This window comes from Trachymyrmex septentrionalis, unplaced genomic scaffold (genome assembly GCF_001594115.1).
Source record: "Trachymyrmex septentrionalis isolate Tsep2-gDNA-1 unplaced genomic scaffold, Tsep1.0 scaffold11, whole genome shotgun sequence".
In the NCBI taxonomy this organism is placed as follows: Eukaryota; Metazoa; Arthropoda; class Insecta; order Hymenoptera; family Formicidae; genus Trachymyrmex; species Trachymyrmex septentrionalis.
In genome coordinates, this window is record NW_017304228.1 from 359,208 (window position 1) to 382,787 (window position 23,580).

The window sequence follows — 23,580 nt, forward strand, 5'->3', positions numbered from 1 at the left end:
ATATATATACACGTTACAAATAAATTATAATTAATATGTACACAGAGATGATTTATAAAAATTTCAAAAAGATATACATAAAATGCACGTATATGTATATGTGTATGATGATATACTTTATGTATATATTGTAAAGTTAATCGAATTTTCGTAGATTTTATTTAATATTTCGGTCACACCGATGCTACATAATGAGTATGTCAAGCATCAAAACGTATCATGTCAGATAAATTACAAATTAATGCAATTCTAATCTATCTAGCAAGAGTGCGAAATTGACAAAAATCTCCGTATGGAGAAATTTCAGTTCTTTTTTCTTTTTATAGAGAAAGATACGTGACATAAATCTTTGTATAATATAAAATATGTATATATACAATATATAATACAATATTCTTTTATAAATAGATTTAAATATAATATTGCACAAACCCTTCTCAGTAATTTTATATATTGTACTATTTATCGACTTTCAATGATGATTTCCCACAAAATAATAAGAGCAATTAAATCAAATGACATATTTTGATTAAGTACCTATATTGTCATTAGTTCTACGTCTATTTCTTCTACAAATTTGAACTTGTTCGTTGTATGTTAATTTATATCGATTTAAATATATATATATATATATATACAAATTATGCAATTGCATTCAGAAAAGACGTAAAAGCTCCGCAATTTTTTATATTAAAAATATTCTTGATATACATATATATATACTTCGAAACCTAATATAGCTCAGTCTATAATATAATTATCAACATAAAAGTTTCCAAAAAATTCGATATTTTATAAAATACAGTTTGATTTGGAAATTATATATTGCCGAATGAGCTTTTTACTTTGTTACTATTTTATGATTATTACTTCATATTATATTTTATTAAACATCCTAAATATGCATGTGAAATATCGTTATTTAATAAAAGGATTTATTTAATTTTTTTAGCACTTACTGTAAATGCAATCTAAATTTTTAAAGCGCGATTGAAAATAAAGAGATGTTTACAGTAATTAACATTTGTATATCATTGCGCTATTACATTATGCTTAAGGGTTTTAAAACATAATACAATCACATTTCGCATCAAGTAGAAATGTGATTTAAATGGAACGACTGGATAATTCATCGTGACGTTTAGGTGGAGATATTTTGTACATCACGACTTCATTTGGCATGAATAATATAATATCCTTCGAAAAGTTGATATTTTTATAAAATTTATATTTATATAACGTCTGTACTTTCTTATAATATGACAATATTGCAACCCCTATTGTGGCGATGAAAGGACAAGCTGAAGCAATTATAATGTAGTTGAAACACAGATACTCAACGATAGAGAATTTCATTGCCCGTTGAAACGTTTTAGATTTAGATGTAGATGCCGGTTGTTTACTTTCTCCAGAACAATCAGAGACTTGAGTGTAATCCACGGTCTACGATTTTATCAGCGCATTTCATATTTATATCAAATGTATTGTACATTCCCAGTAAACATCAACTCTCTTTCTAACAATAACATATAATATCAATATTATAATTTACTTAACAATGTAACTGATATGTATAACATGTTTATTCATTTATATTGTTGAGTAAAAAATTATAATATTGATGAAATATTACTGTTAGTGTTTTTATCAAGTTGTCGCTCACTGGCATTAGTAATAATAGAAAATGTTACCCTGATGTCCATTGGTATGGTTTTAACATGGGTCTGTGGTAATTTGAAGCCATTAGCATCCCACCATCTAGGAAATAGTTCCTTGCGTAATCCAGGATCAGTTAATATATCATTTTCCGGTATGTCGGGTGGCGTAGGTAAAATGTCTACACTTTTTTCCATGCATGTGGCGATAGTGAACAGAGGTAACAGATCTGAAACTCGTTGCTTGGCCATGAAATTACAGCCAATATTGCAGATACAGCGATCATTCGGATTTATGTAAGCCTCGGAACACGCTGTCACAAATGACACAAAAGCAATTTTACATATTATGCAAAAGACGTAAAATTACATGCTTCAATTACAAGCTCAACAAAAAATAAACTACAAAAGCAACTTTGTAGAAAGAAAGAATATAAATTCTTCTAGATATATATAAATGTAATAAAACTGTGTTTTACTGTTAACAAATATTTCTGAAAATTGCTAAACCAAATCCTTTTATACTCTTAAAAAATAAAACACAGTTACAGATGCCACATACAAGCCTCGCAGGCGTTTCTAGTGCCATTCAAACGATCTTCCTCCCATTTGTAACGCGAGTCGATCAGATTGAAAAACCTGCAACCTCGTTGACAACAAGACTTTATGTAGCTGCTCTGAAACGGAATGGTTGATTGTACAAACAAATATAAGATACAAAAATAAACAAATATATATATATAAAATTCAGCATTACACACAGTTAACACATACATTTGGAAAATCAGTAAGCGTGTTCTCGCATAGATCGCAGGGATCCTTAAGATTTAATATATCAGGAGACACTACAGTAATGTCTCGGTTATTAACTACGTCTCCGAGGGTCAGTTCTGTGACGAGTAGCACGAGCGACGCAAAGATTTCCATGTTTCCTGTCATCTCTAGAGATGCTTCGAGCTTCTCTTTTTCCTGTTTTTCTGCTTCTTTCTGTCTCTCTCAAAAACGTAAATGTTTTGATTCGTGGAATTGATGGAATTCTGCACCCTTGTTAACGTTTACCCTCACCACCGATGCCATGATCGATGCTGTGTTAATGATCACATCAGGGTCGAGACGATCCACCAAACTCGCGGAGGCAACAGCGACAGCTTCGAATTGACAAATAGACGATCATTTAGATTTCTACCCTAATGAGGAGTGCAGTGCGACACAATTAATTTATTTACCTTAGTCATTTCAATTTACATTTTCGGTTCTTGTATTCATCAAATTAATAGTGTCTTTTCATCTCGAAAATTTCTTGTAAAATCTTGTCGAGATAACAGATTAAAAATCTGACTTCTCTTGCGCTAAATTCTAAAATACTACGAATCTCGAACCGAGACTGTAGCCTCATATCGCTAGATTATGTATTTTAATAATAGATCTAAACAAGAAAAGAAGCAAAAATCAAGAAAATAAATATATGTAACGTACGTATATGTATGTAAAACGTGTAAAATATACAAAAATTTTTGGAAAATTTCGTATGGACTAATGTGTATGGGCTAATGAACCTCATTTTACAATCAACAGATACTTTACTGAAACCGCACTTGACACGCATGCGTGAGAAAACGGGTCCATTTAACAACTGGAGATTGGGGGTGCGTCTTGAACATGCTGTCAGCACTGGTTGTGTTCTGTAAAACGCATGATATGCATGATATATCATTTTATCCTTATTATTATTCGTCAATTTTTAAACAAGGATAACATGATGTGCTTTACGGAACCCGTAATCAGGATTTCTATTCTCGAAAAGAAACGTATACGAAAAACTAGGGAAGTACTATAGTGTACGTTACGTATACTATAGTATATTCCCAGTCTTTCGAATACGTTTCTTTTCAAGAATAAGAGCCCAGGGAGCTATTCAATCATTCTAACTGTGAATATGCAATTCAATACTTAACGCTTCGAAGCATTTTTTAATTAGTAAAATTCTTTCTTCTGATTGTCAACGAAGCATTTACATTAAGTAGATGGCATCTCTTTATTATTAAATATAAAACAAAGATATAATTCCAGAAGCACAGACTTTGAAAAGAATGCAGTTGTATATGTCATCAGTTTATTTTTAGATGCAAAAAGAATTTTTTTTCTCAAAAGTTCTGAAAAAAATTTTTTTTACATCAGAAATGAATTCAGAACATACGATTGAATCTTTTTGAATTCTCTGTGCTATTTGAGATGGTACAATCACGAAAAAATGACATACAGTGATGTAAAGACGACAAAAAAAAGCGCAGTTTGACGTCGATTGGCTCGTCGCCTTAATCGTTAAAATATGATTCTCGAAATTTTGAACTGCGATATTGCGGTTCTTGAACTTCTTATTTTCAATTAATTACAGGACGTACACTGACAATGAAATATTAAACAAAATATCTTTTAAAAATCGTAAATACACAAATAAGGAATAAAGGACCTAATCAACCTGGATTTTTAATGGTTAAATAATTCGGTGTGAATTTATATACTCGTACTCAAGCCTGTAAAATTTCATCAGTCTTTGAAACACAATCCTAACAAAATTAGAATAGTAGTATCACAAATTAAATTGGCAAGCAATTTAATAATATTGTCCTCATAAACATCTTAGAAAAATCTTAATTAATTTAATACTGGTAAGAGAGCATCATCATATTGCTCCCCGGTAAACAAATTTTTCATACATTATAGTATGTATAAATATGTATAAACATACATAAATATTCATAAATATATATAATCATATAATATGAAATATGTCCACACATATTCATACATCTCTTTTTCTTTTATAAAATTATTTTTTAGTGTAATAGAAATAACAATAGTAATGTGAAAACATAAAAAATAATTAAAGCGATCATTTTCGCATCCCTATTTTAGAAAAAAACAAGTTTAATAAAATGTTTAAAAAATTGCTCATACATAATTATACATAATTTTATATACAATTATACAGAAGTAATTTTTTTTACATTTCTTCAAACTTGATTTTTTCTAAAATAAATAGTGTGAAAATTATTCTTTTAATTATTTTTAACGTTTTCTTATTCCTATCGTTATTTCTATAACACTAAAACATAATTTTACAAAAGAAAGAAGGATGTATGGACATGTATGGACATATTTTATATAAAATTATGTATGTATGTTTATACATATTTATACATATTCATGCATGAAAAATTTGTTACCAGGTCGAAAAGAGCTCTGTGAATGCAAAGAACGATCGTAAATGTTTTATGAAGTATAAATCTAATGTATAAATCGTCATGATGTATAAATTAAGTACAGCATTGCCATTATACATCAATAAAGGGATGGAAATCGCTGTTTTCTGGAGACAAGAAATCTAGGTTCAGTCTACGCGGATCATCTTTACATATTTAATAATTTTTTCGTTTAAGTGCATCAAAAGCATCATGGATGCTGGCCTGATATGTGCATATAATCTGCAAAATCAGCTGCATCATTGATGATTCGTACGAAATCGTATGCTTCTATGATAAATTGTATGACGTGGGCGCGCCTAAGATGCATAAACTCATAAAGCGAACTTCGTACGATCGTAGATCGTGTTGCATTAAGTATGATGACTCTACATGGTCAATAAGACTCATCATTGATATTGAATCAATAATACTGACAGTATGCATCAATATTTTTAATACTTTTATAATCTTATACAATTAGTATTATTGATAATTTATTTTATTTTAATTTATACGATTACTTATCACATCCCTAACATGATATATCGATTTAAATTTGTATTCTCTATTTATTTAAATTTGTGTTCTTTATGTTTCTTCTCGTAACAATAAGGTAAAAATACATGTATCATTACGAAAAAAAATTAATTTTTTTGCAAAAATATCGATTAAAAATCGCTTTTAGAGGCGATTTGTACATAATAGACATTTTCATAAAAAATTGTTTGTTTTTCACATGACGATATGTCGCGTGTTTGTATTTTAATGCGCGTATCGCATATCCTTACTTCATTATATTAACATTTATATTATCATGATATATAGTTGTATTATCAGCAACGCGATTGACGATCGTTGCAAGTTATTTAAGTAGCTCATCACCGATTAGGATACAATCAGTTTTAGCAGATATTCAGCACCAATATAAGTGAATTTTGCTAGCGACTCTCAAATAAATTCTCGTTAATTCGATATTTGATAAGGCTATTTTATCCTGCCTGATTTGTAAGTTATTATTATATTGATTATCTCATTACTAATAAATATATTAATAAAGTTGTTAAACAATGGGTAAAATTCTCTCCCGTTTACTTCGTATATGTCCAGGTCAAAGTGATACGAACGGGATCTCTTAAACAGGAGATTCATTCAAACAATGTTTCTATTAATTACAACAAATTAAAAAGAAAAAATATTTTTATTAATATTCGCAGAACATTTTATTTACCGAATTGACAATGACGGAAAAAGGTTTCGCGACGATAGCTATTCATGCCGGGCAAGATCCTGATCAGTGGAATCATCGTTCGGTTGTACCACCTTTGGTGATGTCCGCCACTTTTAAGCAGAATAGTCCAGCGCTGCCTAAAGTAAGTACGAAACGTTTGACTTATCAAAATTCGTTATTACATAGCTTATACATAGCTTCTTTGAATAACAATTATTCTTTGTTATTCAATTAATTAATGTCACTTGTTACAAAAATTGCATTAAGTTTTTCTATTAATAAAGTTACATACAAACTGATATACAAACTATGAAAGTAGAATATTTTTTTTATAAATTTATTAATATTATTTTCTTTTGAAAATTTGAAACAAATAAGAAACAGCCCAGTAAAATATTTTTTATGTATGAATATGTATAAATATACATAAATGCACATAATTCATAAATATGTATAATTATATATGAAACACATCTTTTTTGCTTTTATAAAATTACTTTTTAGTATAATAGAAATAATAATAGTAATGTGAAAACATCAAAAATAATTAAAAACTTTTTCACTATTTTTGTTTCAGAAAAAATTAAGTTTAAAGAAATAAAAAAAATTACTTACGTATAATTAAATATAAAATTATGTATATTTATGTATGAGCAATTATTTTTACATTTTTCCATACTTGTTTCTTTCTAAAACAAACAATGCGAAAATTATCCTTTTAATTATTTTTTATGTTTTCACATTATTATTATTATTATTATTCCTATTACATTAAAAAGTAATTTTACAAAAGAAGGAAGAGTGTATAAACATATATAGACATATTTCATATATAATTATACATGTTTATGAATATTTATGCATGTTTATGTATATTTATGTATGTTTATACATATTTATACTTATTCATGAATGAAAAATTTTTTACCGAGAGATAAATGAAACAGGTGAGAAACAGATAAAGAAAAAAAAAAGAAATGACTTGGGAATTTAATAACTAAATGATGATTTAACAAGCAAAATGCGAGCCAAACGTGCTGTTGTCGAAGCAAGTATATATTTTTGTATTAAAATATAAGCTAATAATACTTTTGAGGCGCTTTGGTATTTTCTTCAGACGTGCTAAAAAAATCCGTTTGCGGATTGCCGTATTGTGATCCATTGCTAATACCTATGTGTTTGAACTTTTACCCATTTACTTCATTACGGCGAAAAGCCTATAGAGCGAGGAACTGAATGGCGATAAACCCGCAAACTCTTTGGCACCTCTGACTAAAATATAAAAATTTAGTATAACTTTGAAAGATTTTGGTCTTTTCTTTGTTAATCTAAGCAACAAATAAGCAACAATATATTAAACCATTTATGTGAATACAAATAAATATAGGAGCAACAAATACGATCAAGACTGCATCTTAGTGCTTAATATCTGATATTTTTATGAAAATTATTAATAAATCTTTAGTTCAAAAGTCATATAAAATATAGTTCACGAAGGTGAAAAATCAAATAACAATTCAATTTCTCCTATTTATCTTATGCTTCACTTGCACAGAATTATTTAGAAAAAATATGTAAAAGCTTTATTCTTTTAAATATAAACGATAGAAAGTATAAACGGTATAAGTTCTAATAAATTGAATCAATAAAGAATAAAAAGCCTTTGAGGACCAATGCTGAATATTTATTAATGCAATTAAGTTTTATTATATATAATTAAGTAAAGTCATTTATAATACACAATAAAACTTAATTGTAATAACATTCAGCATTAACTGTCAAAAGCTTTTTATTTCTTCGAATATAATTTAAAAATATTTTTAAGTATAATATTTTTTATTATAATAATGTTTGTATATATTATTTTCAAATTATCTAAGTGAATTTGAATATTATGACAAAAAAAATCTTGTATAATCGCGTTTTAATTTTAATTATTTTATTTTACATGTAGCATTTTTCATATGGCAGAATCAGCAATCCTACGCGTAATGTTCTGGAGACATGCCTGGCTACTTTAGAGAAAGGCAAACATGCCTTTTGCTTTTCTTCTGGATTAGGTACCCTTACTGCTATTATAGGTTTATTGGAGGTAGGAGATCATTTGGTTGTCGGAGACGATCTTTATGGTGGAACCAACAGTTACATCCAGAAATGTAGTAGCAAACAAGGCATGAAATGTACTTTCGTTGATATGACTAATGTACAAAATGTTATAGATGCCATACAGCCAAATACAAAAGTAAATAAAAAAACTAAAAATATTACTGTGTTATTTACACTTACTTTGTATTAAAATTTAATACTCTGTATTTTAAATATTATTTATTAGTATCACATTAGTATTTTCTGCATTATAATTTGTTCTACTGTAGATGATATGGCTAGAGACGCCGACAAATCCTTTGATGAAATTAACAGATATAAAAGCTGTTGCTGAAAGTCTGAAATCTCGTCCAGACATTATAATAGTTGTTGATAATACATTTTTGACATGTTATTTTCAAGTAAGTTTGACATAAATTAGATAAAAATTGTATTCATATTGCATTCGATGAATGTGAAACTGCAACCAATATGTTATGCTTGTAAAATAGAAACCTCTTGACCTTGGTGCCGACATAGTGATGTATAGCTTGACCAAGTATATGAATGGCTATATGGATGTGATTATGGGTGCCGCTATAACGCGCCGGGACGATCTCGCGCAGAAATTGCAATTCCATCAAACTGGTAAATCAACAAGAGCTTTTTTGAAACATGCACTTAAACACTTTATATAACATTTTCTTTTTCCATTTAGTCATGGGAATTATTCCATCACCATTTGACTGTGCCTTGGTCAATCGTAGTTTAAAAACACTCGAACTAAGAATGCAAAAACACATGAAAAATGGTTTAGCCGTAGCCATGTTTCTCGATTCTCATCCTAAAGTCGAGAAAGTGATTCATCCACGTATGTAACCGTACCACATTTTACTCTCCTTATTCTGTATGTTTTTAAAAAAGAAGCATATATAATTAATGTTTGAATAATTAATATGACGATAAAGGATTTATAATAAAATACACATATTGTTACATTGCAGTTCTCTCGTCACATCCGCAACATCAGCTTGCGTTTACACAACAAACAGGGCACAGCGGAATGGTTTCTTTCTATCTGAAAGGCGATTCTAAACGCTTTTTGCTAGCATTGAAAATTTTTGTTTTAGCTGTATCCTTAGGCGGTTACGTATCGCTAGCCGAAATGCCGTAAGTATATTCGAGAAATGTGTATTTAAAAATATATTTTTAATGTATTTTTCTCATTTAGATCCGTAATGACACACTTGTCCGTGTCAGAAGATGTGCGAATAAAATTAGGCATAACTGATCAATTAATTCGATTATCTGTTGGTCTTGAAACCGAAGACGATCTCATAGCCGATCTCAAACAAGCATTGGACGCTTGTTAATGAATTAATGAAGTATTGTCAAATATTTCTGAATATGCAAATGTATGTATTTTCAAGTTTAAAATAAATTACAATAATAAACGATTAGATAACGGGTTCAAATAAACGGGTTTAAACTAAGTAATAAATATACACAAGGGCTATGAACTAAGCGATGTTTAATGTTAATTGCTTATTTAAAATTCATAAAAACAAAAGCTACAAACATTTCAACCCTTATCTGGTTATCAATAACAATAATTACAAAGTATAATCCGTTGCGATAAATTCGATATAAATGAAATGAGAGTCCAGTGTATGGATCATCTTTATACATATTGTATTTAATCATTTCTTCACTTGCATCAAAAGCGTGATGGTTGCTCGACTATCTCCATATATGAATGTAATCTGTAGATTAGGGCCATGTTCGTATATTACTGCCAGTTGACTGCTAGTACTGAAAATCTATAGTTCCCATTAGATCAGGACATATGATAATGTCTCGGCGCTAAAACAAGCGCAATGACATTACCATATTCCTTTACGCGAGATTGCGAGTTGCAGAAACTGAGACATACTATATTGTACTGGTAATTGGCAATAAAACACAGCTTAAATTAGCTACGTCATTGATGAGTTGTAAACTATGACGAATTTTATGGCATGGGCACGCCAGAGATGTGTAAGTGAACTTCGTACGATCGTAGTCTCGTGTTGCGTTTTCACGCTTTTCACGTTCCGTATTCCATGTGTGCGCGTGTGTATTAAACGTTTCGTGTTTCACGTTTAACATTCCATATTTCACGTTTCCAGTGGGAAATAAGAATGGAATCGATGTCCAATTAATGATTTCTCCCCGAGTTACGTATTTATTATTTATTTTCACATATACTTATCTCTCGCATTACGTGTTGTGTAAAATTAACATCACTGTGTGTATCGATATGTCTATCGCACTATTTCATGTTAGCTTATATCGCGATGTATTGCTGCATCTAATGTTATCATAGTACAGGTTATCATAGTACAGGTCTATTCAAAATCTTTGCTTGAAATCCTCAAAAATTTTTACACTTAAAATAAGATAAATATATTCGAGCATTGAAGAGAAGGAAAGCGAAGATACTGAATGCAAACAACGCGAACAGATCAATGTTACCCCCACCTACTCACTAGTGCAAAAGACTTTGTCCTTTTTCTCCTTTATCAGCCGCGCAGCTGACAACGTTGTAAGTTATTTAAGTAGCTCGTCATCGGTCAAATTACTTCAGTTGACATCAGTTATACTTGACTATCAGATATTCAGCAGTATCGATATTAAGTAAGTGAATTTTGCTAGTAACTCTCAAGTAGATTCTCGTTAATTCCTGTTAAGGCTATTTCACTACTTGAATTATTCGCTGCCGAGAATACAATTCCTTTAATCAGCTACATTTTTTGCCATGGGACCAGGAACGTCCGACGAATGCAAAAAATGTAACTGAGGAGAATCTCAAACAGTGGCGTTTTTTCGTTATGCAATCAGAAGCAACCACGACTGAGAAACAACCACTTCGTCTTTTGATTTCAGAAGACGAAGATAGCCGTATCTATGATAGCTTCTGTTTAAATAACGAAAAAACACCCCAGAATGCTTTCGCAGCTAAATTTAAATTCTACGAACGCTATTCGGAGCGTTTCACAACTCTCCAAAGTGCTCCTTTAAAAAAAAGGATATTTTTCTTTTTTTTTCTTAACGTATAAATAACGAGACAAGATTTTGTCTCCTAATTTGAATTTAATCATTTTAATTTTTTAATTATTATCGAAGATTTCTTGCATTTCACTTTTTATGTTACGTAAATGTGTTATCTCTTAAGTTGCAAGTTATTATCGTGCGCGCTGTTCAGTATAAACAGAATTACTATATTAGAATTATGACTCTCTCTGTTAGAATTACATTAATTTTAATTAATTAGTCTATTTCATACGTTTACTCCGTGGATGAAAGACCGAACAACAAGCGCACGATAACAATTTAACTTGCATTCAAAATAATATAAAAAATAACATAAAAAGTAAGACACAATAAATCTTTAATAAAAATTAAAAAATTAAAATTACGCGTGCCAAACGTTATTATAATATTATTTTTACTAATAAGTATATATCAATAAAAAAAATTGTTCAACAATATAAATAAAAATAAACAATAAATTCAAGGCTAATTTGAATCAAGGCCGATGAAGGTGCCAGAGATTAAATTTCAATCCAAAGATTATATTTTCCATAATGTTTAATCTTTTTTATTAAACGTTTCAGCTCTCTTTGTAGCCATCATCCGTAATGATACATCTCTTAAATTGTAATTATTGATCCTTCCATCAAAAGTCAGCAAAATTTCATCAATTAGTTAGCGTCCGTTAAACGCTTCTGATTATCTAATATTTGAAATTTTAATCATTATTAATATGGATAATAAGTTTGAAAATTTTAAATATTAAAAATTAATTTGAAGTAAGTGGTAATGAAAACTTTCAAAGCTTCATTTAAATGTAATTTCCCGTTTGCGATTCCACTGCAGTTGGGAACCTGATAGTGACTACTCTTGACGGAAGGATCAATGATTACGATTTAAGAGATGTATCATTATTAATGATGGCTACAAAGAGAGCCAAAACGTTTAATAAAGAAGATTAAACACAATGGAAATTAATCTTTGGATTAGAATTTAATCTCTGGCACCTTCATCGTCCTCGACTCGAATTAGTCTTAAATTTATTGTTTATTTTTATTTTAAGACTATTTTTAAGAGTCTGTTAATACGTATATATTTGATATTTAGATCAACGATATAAGTAAAACTCCTGTTTAAGAGACCCTGTATTTCAGATCAAAGTGATATGAACGGGAATCCCTAAACAAGAGTTTTATTAAACAATATTTTTATTAATTGCAACAGAGTAATAATAAATTATATTTTTAATCAATATATATACATAGAACATTTTTTTTAGTAAATAGACGATGACGTCAATGGAAAAAGGTTTCGCGACGATAGCTATTCATGCCGGGCAAAATCCTGATCAGTGGAATCATTGCTCAGTTGTACCACCTTTGGTGATGTCGACTGCTTTTAAACAGGATGATCCAACGCCGACTGGAGTAAGTATACTAACCCAAGAAGAATAACAAGTCACAATCACAACGTAACACGAATCCGAAATGATTGAAAACTGACTTTTAATGATCATTTTGGAGTAATTTTGACATTTTTATATCATAGTAACTTGTTCTGTTTGAAAAATGTCTGGCTCATCAAAATTCATCGACATATAGCTCTTAACAATTACTCCTTGTTATTCCGTCAATTAATGTCAATTGTATCAAGCAAAAATTGTATTAAGTTTTTGTAGTTATTAATAAAGTTAAGGTTACACGTAAACTATGAAAATAGAATATTTTTGTTTGTAAATCAATTTATATTACTTTCTATCGAAAGATTGAAACAAATAAATAACAGAAAAATGAAGCAGATAAGAAACAAGTAAATAAAACAGTTAAGAAATAGATAAATAAAAAAAAGAAAAGGAATGACTTTAATAGCTATATGAAAGGCGATTTAACAAGCAAATTGCGAGCTAAACATGCTGTTGTTGAAGCCAGTATATATTTTTCTTATAAACAGCATTTAGTATAATTTTGGGAAATATTGATCTTTTTCTTTATTAATCTAAAACTATCAGACTTTCACGCAGAAATAACTCGTCGATTTTTAGTATTTGTTGTACGGCAAAGATTTTAAATTTATTGAGTGACTTATGACTATAAAATAGAGAAATCCATCACAACAACTCCTCTTTCTTGTAGGCAATCAATAGGTTTGAAATGCTTTGTCGCATGACAAATATAATACCAACCTATCATCTTTCCTCACTACTGGAACAATTTCGTCATGATGATAAGGATAAAATTTACTCCTATCATCTGTTTTTCACCAATAAGCGTTCGGTATCAAAGCATTGTTATCCGTATGAGGATCCGAGATTATATAAAAGAAATTATTAGGGATTGTAAAATTATCAGATACCGGATATCCGAACAGAATGTAACATCGGATATCCAAGAAGGCAATTTCTCCGCGTCGGATATCCGACCGAGAAAGTGTCTTCTAAAAAAAAGGCCTATAAAGAAAAAGGTTGGAATTTTGCAACAATAAATAAGATATTATAACATTATGAATATGCCTACTTATTTTTAGAACATTTGTATAAGAAAAAAAATTAAATTTCCGGGTATATTCCCGGATATTAATGATATCCGGGTATATTCCCGAATATTAATGATATCCGGCTATCCGAACAAAATAATAAAAAAGCGCCGGATAATACCGGATACTGGCAGGTGCATCCCTAGAAATATCATCGCATCCTCATCACTGCAGCAACCATAGTCACTGAAGCGGCATTCGGCTAATTTTAAAGCTGGGAACAATGCGAATAAGGGACGCATTGTTACAAATTTGAAGATCAAATAAACAAGAAATAATACATTACACTTATGTGAATAATATAAATAAGTAAAAAATAGTACACAAATACGGTCTACGCTGCATCTTGGACTAATAATATTTTTATGTAAATTATTAAATAATTTCCCAGTTCTGCAATTTAAATCTACAGTTCAAAAGTCGAATAACAATTCGCGTAAGTCAAATAACAATTTGCGAAGGTCAAATAACAATTCGATTGCTTCTGTTTATTTTATCTTCACTGCAAAATCTTTTAGAAAGAATACGTAAAAGCTTTATTCTTTTGAATATAAATTAATACTTTTTAAGTACTTTTTGATTAAAAAACAGTACTTGCTTGTTAAAATATTTGCTATTTTTAAAACAGCATGCTATTTTTACAGTATCTAGTGAATTTGAACGTGTTTGAATATTATTGCAAAAAATCAACAATCTTGTATAAGGGTGTTTGAATTTTAATTGTTTCATTTCTCATGTAGAAATATTTATATGGCAGAAGCGGTAATCCCACACGTAACGTTCTGGAGACATGCTTGGCTGCTTTAGAGAAAGGCAAATACGCCTTTTGCTTCTCTTCTGGGTTAGGTACTCTTACTGCTATTACAGGTTTATTGAAGGCAGGAGAGCATTTAATTGTCGGAGATGATTTATACGGTGGAACCAATAGTCACATCCGAAAATGCTGTACCAGACAGGGCATGACATATACCTTCATTGATATGACTGATATACAAAACGTTATGGATGCCATACAGCCAAATACAAAGGTAAATAAAAAAACTAAAAATATTATCGAGTTATATTTACACTTATTTTGTGTTAGAATTTAACATTTTGTATTTTAAATGTTATATTTTTTATCACATGTAGATGATATGGCTAGAAACGCCGACAAATCCTATGTTGAAACTGACAGATATAAAGGCTGTTGCGGAAAGTCTGAAATCTCATCCAGATATTATACTAGTCATTGAAAATACATTTTTGACAAGTTACTTTCAAGTAAGTTTGGAAAAAATTACAATTCAATCGTATGAGGTCAATGTTGAAAGTAACTGCAACAATATTATATTTTTAATATAGAAACCTCTTAATCTTGGTGCCGATATAGTGATGTATTCGTTGACAAAGTATATGAATGGCCATACGGATGTGATTATGGGTGCCGCTATAACGCGCCGGGATGATCTCGCGCAGAAATTGCGGTTCAATCAAATTGGTAAATTAACAAGAGCTTTTTTGGGTCATGCATTTAAACATTTTATATGTAAACGGTTTCTTCTTCAATTTAGTCATGGGAATTGTTCCATCACCATTTGACTGTGCCTTAGTCAATCGTAGTTTGAAAACGCTCGAACTAAGAATGGAGAAACACATGAAAAATGGTTTAGCTGTAGCCACGTTTCTCGATTCTCATCCTAATGTTGAGAAAGTGATTCATCCACGTACGTGACCGTATAATTTTTTATTCTTCTTATTCTGTATGTTTTTAAAAAAGAAGCATATATAATTAATGTTTGAATAATTAATATGACGATAAAGGATTTATAATAAAATACACATATTGTTACATTGCAGTTCTCTCGTCACATCCGCAACATCAGCTTGCGCTTACACAACAAACAGGACACAGTGGAATGGTTTCTTTCTATCTGAAAGGCGATTCTAAACGCTTTTTACTAGCATTGAAAGTTTTCATTTTAAGTGGAAGCTTAGGCGGTCCAGAATCACTAGCCGAATTGCCGTAAGTATATTCGAGAAATGTGTATATTTAAAAATATAGTTTCCATCAATTTAGTTTCCATCTCATTTTAGAATTTTAATATCGCACGAGTCCCTGCCAGAAGATATGCGAGCAAAGTTAGGTATAACTGGTCAATTAGTTCGATTATCTGTTGGCCTTGAAACCGAAGACGATCTCATAGCCGACCTCAAACAAGCATTGGACGCTTGTCAATAAATTAACAAATGTAATCAGATAGCCGGAAAAATAATTCAATATAGCCGGTGTCCTATAATTTGTACTAATTATGTTACAAATATTATCAAACCTCCACATATCATCAAATCTTTACAGAATGTCGCTATCAATAGCAATAGATAAATTTTATTTTTATAAAATTCTTTTATACATTTTACGGTTTTTTTTATACATTTACATTAGAAACACTTGTATAATACAGCAATCAAGAAATTTTTTAACATACATATAATCACTCGTCCCGATTCCTTTTGGTTAATCATACTTGTTAGGCATTTCTGAATGTGCAAATAAATGTATTTTCAAGTTCAGAAATAAAATAAATTACAACAATAAAGGACTGGATAATGGATTCAAATAATTAATAAACAAAAATAATAAATACATATAAGGGTTACGAGCTAAACGAGATGTTTAATATTAATTGTTTATTTAAAATTCATATAAGTAAAAATCACAAATATTTCAACCCGTATCGGATCCTTGATCGTTATCAATGCGACAATAATTACAAGACACGATCCGTTGCGATAAATTCGATTACAATAAATGAAAAGAAAATCCAATGTATGGATCATCTTTATATATTTAATCATTTCTTCGCTTGAATGCATCAAAGTGTGATATGTGCATGTAATCTACGAATTAAATTAGCTGCATCATTAATGATTGTAAATCTATAGACGAATTGTATAGCGTGGGCGCGCCATAAATATGTAAGTTAACTTCATACCATTGTAGTTTTGTGTTGCGTTACACGCTTTTCACGTTCCACATTGCGTAGTGTGCATTGTGTGTGTTAAGAGTTTCGTGTTTCATGTTTAACGTTCCGTGTTCCATGTTTACAGTGAGAAATAACCATGGAATCGATGTCTAATCAAGGATTTCTTCCCGTGTTACGTATTATATATGTTTTCACATATATTTTTTGCATTATGTTTGCATAAAATTCTTGAAATTTTAATTACTTCAGTTCTCTCTTACCGATAAAATAAAATATAAATATATAAAATTCTTAACCGATTATATATTTTTTAAAAAAATATATACTCTCTGTAACAAGACCTGATTTTCGCAATACGAATTCTCGACAAAGTAATTTTTAAAAATAGAGAACTCTTAGAAATAGGAAATATTTCTGGAATTTTATGTATAATACAAACTCTTTGCTTGCCGTATATGTTTTCCTGACACTTTGAAAACTCCTGAAAGTCGAAATTGCAATTTTTATAATCTTTATTAATTTTTGATACAACAGGAATATGAATAAATGAATATTTACAGTTATAATAATATAAAAGTAATCTTTATTTGTATCATAAATATATGCATTTTAGTGTATATTTTTAAAATAATAAAATATACCTATTATTGTTGCATATGTGTATAGCAATATCATGTAGAAGAAAAATATACATTAATAATAATAACGTTAATAAATATATGTATATACATATATATTTTAAATGCAAATTACAAATTACAAATTACAAAAAATCGATACATCGTGTTACGAATGTGTGATATTCATTTTCTCGTATCGCACATTCCTAACATGAAATATCGATTTAAATTTATATATTCTCTATTTCTTTTTTCTTATCGATATGGTAAAAATATAAGTATATTATTACGAGAAAAAAAGAATTTTTTTGCGCAAATGTCGGCTAGAGAAAGCTTTCGAGAAAGTCACTATAAAGAAATCGCTTTTTAAAGGCAACTTATGACATATATTTTGCTAAAATTTTTTTTTTTCGCGTAACGATACATCGCGTGTGTATCGATACGCGTATCGCACATTTCTACTTCATTACTTTCACATTAGTAACGCGATGTATCAGGGCTGTGGTCGATTTGGATGCTTTCAGCGCTTTCAGTATTTCTATTCTTATTTTACGTCTAATGAACGATAAAGACAGAATAATGATTACAAGCGCTTAAAGCGCCTGAGTGTTTAAATCGACCGCAGCCCAGATGTTGTATCAGGCAGTAAAGTCTGTTCAAAATTCTAGAGAAAAAGACAGATAGATAGATAGAGAGAGAGAGAGAGAGAGAGAGAGAGAGAGCTTGAAACCTTAAAAAATTTTATATTTAAAATAAGATAAATATATTTAAAATGAGATAAATATGTATTCGAGTGTTAAAGAGAAAGAAAGCAAAGGTGTTCAATGCGAAAAATGCAAACAACGTGAACAGACCAACGCCCCACCAGAGTGCAGAATACTTTGTCCTTTTTCTCTTTTATCGGCCACGCAGCTGACGTTGCAAGTTATTTAAGTAGCTCGTCGCCGGTCAGGTTACTTCAGTTGAGTTCACTTTTGACAGATATTCAGTGGTATTGATATTAAAGTGAGTGAATTTCGCTAGTGATCCTTAAGTAAATCTCTTGATTCAGCACCTGATAAGACTATTTCATCACTCGAATTACTCACTGCCAAGAATACAGTCCCTTTAATCAACTACTTTTTTTTGCTATGGAGCCGCGAGAACGTCCGAACTAGACGAGTGCAGAAAGTGTAGCTGAGAAGAATCTCAAACAGAATATCATCGTAAATTTAAATTTCACAAACGTTATTCAAAACTTTTCAAAATGCTCCAGAGCATTCGATCTTTAAAAAAAAAAAGAATACTTTTTTTTCTTTTCTTAACTAAATATAAATGACAAAACAAGATTTTATCTTCTAATTTGTATTTAACAATTTTAATTTTTATCGAAGATTTATTATGTCTGACTTTTTACGTTACGTAAATATGTTATCTCTTAAGTCGCAAGTTATCGTGCGTACTGTTCAGTATAAATAGATTGTGTTAGAATTACGTTAATTTTAATTAATTAGTATTTATTTCTTACGTTTACGTTGAATGAAGGACTGAACAACAATTTAATTTGCGTTTAGAATGACATAAAAAATTACAAAAAAAATAAGACGCAATAAATCTATGATGAAAATTAAAAAATTAAAATTACGCGCGCCAACATTATTATTATATTATTGTTACTAATAAGTATATTAATAAAAAAGAATCGTTTAACGATATAAATGAAACTCCTGTTTAGGAGTCCCCGAATATGTTCAGGTCAAAGTGATATGAACTGGGTCCCCTAGACAGAAGTTTCAAACAATATTTCTATTAATTACAGCATATTAATAATAAATGATGAAAATAATAAAATATTTTTAATTAATATTTGCAGAACATTTTTTTACTGAATAAACAATGACTTCAAAAGAAAAAGGTTTCGCGACGATAGCTATCCATGCCGGGCAAGATCCTGATCAGTGGAATCATTACTCGGTTGTACCACCTATGGTGATGTCGACTACTTTTAAGCAGGATAGTCCAGCACCGCCCAGAGTAAGTACTAAACGTCTGACTCATCAAGATTCATCCATATATAGCTCCTACTAACTACTCCTTGTTATTCAATCAATTAATGTCAATTGTACCTAGCAAAATTGCATTAAGTTTCTGTAGCTATTAATAAAGTTAAAGTTACATACAAGCTATGAAAATAGAATATTTTTTTTATAAATCAATTTATATTATTTTCTGTTGAAAAGTTGAAACAAATAAGTAACACGAAAATGAAACAAATAAGAAACAGATAAATAGATAAGTGAAACAGATGAAAAACAGATAAATGAAACAAATGAGAAACAGATAAGCAGATATAAAAAGGAATGCCTTCGAAATTTAATAGCTAAATAAATGGCGATTTAACAAGAAAAATGCGAGCCAAAGCAAATATTTCTGTATACTATAAGCATTTAGTATAATTTTAAAAAATATTAGCCTTTTTTTATTAAATTGAGAAATAAACAAACAATATATTAAACCACTTATGTGAATAATACAAATAAAGCAGCAGCAAGTATGGCCTAGACTGCATCTTCATGTCTAACAAAATAATATTTTTGTGTGAATTATTAAATAATGTTCCACAATTTAAATCTACGGTTCAAAGGTCGAATAACAATTCGCGTAAATGAAATAACAATTCGCGGAGGTCAAATAACAATTCGATTGCACCTGTTTATCTTATCTTCACTTGCACAGAATCCTTTAGAAAGAATACGTAAAAGCTTTATTTTTTGGAATATAATTTAAAAATATTTTTAAGTACTTTTTGATTAAAAATAGTATTTGTAAGTTATTGCTATTGTTAATGTTTGTTATCCAAGTGAATTTGAATATATTTAAGTATTATTGCAAAAAATCAACAATCTTGTATAATGGCATTTTAACTTCAATTGTTTCATTTCATATGTAGGAATATGTATATGGAAGAAGTGGCAATCCTACGCGTAATGTTCTGGAGACATGCTTAGCTGCTTTAGAGAATGGCAAACATGCCTTTTGCTTTTCTTCTGGATTAGGTACTCTTACTGCTATTGCAGGTTTATTGGAAGCAGGAGATCATATAATTGTTGGAGATGATCTTTATGGTGGTACCAATCGTTACATTCAAAAATGTAGTAGTAAACAAGGTATAAAATATACTTTTGTTGACATGACTGATGTACAAAATGTTATAGATGCTATACAACCAAATACAAAGGTAAATAAAAAAATTAAAAATATAGTTATTTATACTTTGTATTAGAGAATTTAATATTTTGTATTTTAATTATTATGTTTCTTAATATTATATTAGTATTTTCTGTATTATAATTCGTTTCATTGTAGATGGTATGGCTAGAGACACCAACAAATCCTTTAATGAAACTAATAGATCTAAAGGCTGTTGCTGAGAGTTTGAAATCTCGTCCAGACATTATAATAGTTGTTGATAATACATTTTTGACATGTTATTTTCAAGTAAGTTTGACATAAATTCGATAAAAATTGTATTCATATTGCATTCGATGAATGTGAGAGAAACTGCAACCAATATGTTATGCTTATAAAATAGAAACCTCTTGACCTTGGTGCCGACATAGTGATGTATTCATTGACAAAGTATATGAATGGCCATTCCGATATCGTTATGGGTGCCGCTATAACGCGTCGGGACGATCTCGGAGAGAGATTGAAGTTTAATCAAAATGGTAAATCAACAAGAGCTTTTTCGAGTCATGCACATTTGAAGATTTTATTTAACATTTTCTTTTTCGATTTAGCCATGGGAATTGTTCCATCGCCATTTGACTGTGCCTTGGTCAATCGTAGCTTGAAGACGCTCGAACTAAGAATGCAGAGACATATGAAAAGTGGTTTAGCCATAGCTATGTTTCTCGATTCTCATCCTAACGTCGAGAAAGTGATTCATCCACGTATGTAACCGTACAATTTTTTGTTCTTTTTACCTTATATGTTTCTAAAGTAGAAGCATATATAAAATTAATAATCTGAATAATCAATATGATGATAAAATGTTTACAACATAAAATATACGTGTTGTTACATTGCAGTCCTCAGGTCGCATCCGCAATATGAGCTTGCACATACACAACAAACAGGGCACAGTGGCATGGTTTCTTTCTATCTGAAAGGCGATTCTAAGTGCTTTTTGCAAGCATTGAAGGTTTTCACTTTAGCTGAATCCTTAGGAGGTTACGAATCACTAGCCGAATTACCATCCGTAATGACGCACGCGTCCGTGCCGGAAGATATGCGAGCAAAATTAGGCATAACTGATCAATTGATTCGATTATCTGTTGGCCTTGAAACCGAAGAAGATCTTATAGCCGATCTCAAACAAGCATTAGAGGCTTGTCAATGAATTAACGAAATGTAATCAGATAACCGTAAAAGTAATAGCAGGTGTTCTAATATGTATTAATTGTCTTATGAATAATATAAAATCTCTACATTGTCATAAATCTTCATAGAACGTTGCCAGCGATATCAGTAGATATAAAGAAATTTTATTTTTATAAAATTCTTTTATACATTCCACAATTCTCACATTTACATTAGGAACACTTGTATAATACACAGTAATCAGATACTTTTTAACATATAGTTCATTCGTCCCGATTTTTCTTGGTTTACCATACCTGTCAGACATTTCTAAATGTGCAAATAAATGTATTTTCAAATTCACAAATAAAATAAATTAAATTTCACAGCGATATTTAATTATTAATGGTTTATATTACAAATTGCAAACGAGATCAAATTAATTGCTCTTAATATATCACAAAAATTTACTATAAATTATTAAATTAAAAAAACAATTTTTATTGATTGTCCATCGTCTTAATCTTACAAATACGTACTATCTTTGCATTTCCATTGAACAGAATACTGCTGTATAAGAAAATGGATATCGTTTGTACTCCCAACTCCAATGCAATACATTCGGTGCAGTGACATACATATTTCTCTCTTCCCATACACATAAAATCTTTGTAGACTGGAAAATTGTTCTATTGCAAATTGATCTTCGATGAGTATCGTATTCTCTTTGTTCTATTCATCCTGTCATATTCCTGCGCCCGATTGTACAGCAATACTCCTACTATAACTGAGGAAGTGCCGAGGGCCGATAATCCCGTCACAGGATTGTTAAATAATAGAACGGAGAGCCATATTAGGAAAGCTCTCTTTGCAGTATTAGCAACACTATAACATCAATATAATGTACTTTAGAATCAAGCAGAGAATGCAGTTTGAAACATACTCAAAAGATTATTACATACCTGTGTGTCACGGGACTGATATAGTCCATAAGTACATAAGCGGTAATACTTTGGAAATGGAAGAATACTCCGTTGAGAAGGAATGCCGCGAATAATTTAAAACTCAAGGAATGCTCCAGAGTAGGTAAATCGACTAACAGTATCGATACCGGTATTTGTACCACAATTGACGCTAGACTGGTATAAAATTGTAATTCTGCTGGTCTATAAAAATAGAACATTTCTCCATTTTACAATGTTACGCACACTCGTACGAATTAAATTACTTACGTATATTTAAAATTGTCACCGCTGATCAACATTTTCGAGTAAACATTTTGTAAACATTCTGTTACATTTGTGGCCATAGCAGCGATAAATCCTCTAAGATCGAAACTAATTTCATTGATGGAACACAGTGCCAATCCACCCATTACAGGTATTAAAGATAGATTTACATATAATCCTGTATGTTCCCCTAAAAATATAATCAATTGATAAAAAAATTCCGATCGCTTAATCAAAAGCTGAATTGTTTATCATAAATATATTAGATATAAAGGTACACTAAAAATACTCACCTAATAAATACCTGCTGATGAGGACGGTGAAAAGAGGTGCGCTACTTTTTATGGTTTCTGTGAAACTTACAGCTACATAATTTAATGATACTAGACCTAACACTACCGTGGCAAACCTTGTGCAGCCTACGAGTGTCATGTGCTTGTAAAATCCTGGAGGTCTCATCAACCTTGGACTGGCTTTGTACATACCACAGGGAAAGTACATTTGTATCAATCCACAAATTGCAGTCATTAACATTTGACAAGCACCTGTGATTCAAAATAAGTATTTATAAAAAGATATTATATATAAAATGTAAAAGAAAAGCTAT

At 30.2% G+C, this 23,580-nt stretch overlaps 5 protein-coding genes across 10 annotated transcripts in view; 3 read left to right on the plus strand and 2 right to left on the minus strand.

Moving 5' to 3' along the window:
• Window positions 1-990: 990 nt before the first annotated feature.
• LOC108749708 lies at window positions 991-2,934 on the minus strand. The gene is made up of 5 exons (XM_018488611.1): window positions 2,882-2,934; window positions 2,430-2,803; window positions 2,218-2,332; window positions 1,692-1,969; window positions 991-1,443 (listed from the first exon to the last, which is right to left on the minus strand). Exons 2-5 carry the CDS (start codon window positions 2,592-2,594, stop codon window positions 1,108-1,110), a joined length of 894 nt encoding a protein of 297 aa, XP_018344113.1. The 5' UTR covers window positions 2,595-2,803; window positions 2,882-2,934; the 3' UTR covers window positions 991-1,107.
• A 2,873-nt stretch (window positions 2,935-5,807) lies between these two features.
• On the plus strand, window positions 5,808-16,163 carry LOC108749671 (cystathionine gamma-lyase-like). Of its 3 annotated transcripts, none has more exons than XM_018488520.1 (8): window positions 5,808-5,905; window positions 12,572-12,712; window positions 14,558-14,845; window positions 14,949-15,080; window positions 15,162-15,297; window positions 15,371-15,523; window positions 15,657-15,822; window positions 15,894-16,163. In XM_018488520.1, exons 2-8 carry the CDS (start codon window positions 12,575-12,577, stop codon window positions 16,036-16,038), a joined length of 1,158 nt encoding a protein of 385 aa, XP_018344022.1. In that variant the 5' UTR covers window positions 5,808-5,905; window positions 12,572-12,574; the 3' UTR covers window positions 16,039-16,163. The 3 variants fall into 3 exon arrangements, with proteins under 3 accessions (XP_018344022.1, XP_018344012.1, XP_018344032.1); XM_018488510.1 differs by lacking the exon at window positions 5,808-5,905 and adding an exon at window positions 10,801-10,889 and having other exon boundaries at window positions 12,565-12,712; window positions 15,894-16,162; XM_018488530.1 differs by lacking the exon at window positions 5,808-5,905 and adding an exon at window positions 10,848-10,887.
• LOC108749695 (putative cystathionine gamma-lyase 2) lies at window positions 6,139-9,662 on the plus strand. The gene is made up of 7 exons (XM_018488583.1): window positions 6,139-6,270; window positions 8,083-8,370; window positions 8,504-8,635; window positions 8,726-8,861; window positions 8,932-9,084; window positions 9,218-9,383; window positions 9,445-9,662. Exons 1-7 carry the CDS (start codon window positions 6,139-6,141, stop codon window positions 9,584-9,586), a joined length of 1,149 nt encoding a protein of 382 aa, XP_018344085.1. The 3' UTR covers window positions 9,587-9,662.
• Window positions 16,164-18,294: 2,131 nt separating the features above from the next.
• On the plus strand, window positions 18,295-21,800 carry LOC108749679 (putative cystathionine gamma-lyase 2). Of its 4 annotated transcripts, none has more exons than XM_018488545.1 (7): window positions 18,295-18,408; window positions 19,256-19,416; window positions 20,333-20,620; window positions 20,749-20,880; window positions 20,975-21,110; window positions 21,183-21,335; window positions 21,474-21,800. In XM_018488545.1, exons 2-7 carry the CDS (start codon window positions 19,279-19,281, stop codon window positions 21,782-21,784), a joined length of 1,158 nt encoding a protein of 385 aa, XP_018344047.1. In that variant the 5' UTR covers window positions 18,295-18,408; window positions 19,256-19,278; the 3' UTR covers window positions 21,785-21,800. The 4 variants fall into 4 exon arrangements, with proteins under 4 accessions (XP_018344047.1, XP_018344073.1, XP_018344065.1 ...); XM_018488571.1 differs by lacking the exon at window positions 18,295-18,408 and adding an exon at window positions 18,461-18,608; XM_018488563.1 differs by lacking the exon at window positions 18,295-18,408 and adding an exon at window positions 18,819-18,837.
• A 409-nt stretch (window positions 21,801-22,209) lies between these two features.
• LOC108749702 (solute carrier family 35 member E2-like) overlaps window positions 22,210-23,580 on the minus strand; it is a 2,796-nt gene continuing 1,425 nt past the window's right edge. The window contains exons 2-5 of the mRNA XM_018488596.1: window positions 23,267-23,518; window positions 22,977-23,163; window positions 22,707-22,910; window positions 22,210-22,629 (exon numbers count right to left, since the gene is read on the minus strand). Of these exons, the coding sequence (XP_018344098.1) occupies window positions 22,434-22,629; window positions 22,707-22,910; window positions 22,977-23,163; window positions 23,267-23,518 (839 nt within the window). The 3' untranslated portion in view covers window positions 22,210-22,433. The remainder of the gene's footprint in view (window positions 22,630-22,706; window positions 22,911-22,976; window positions 23,164-23,266; window positions 23,519-23,580) is intronic.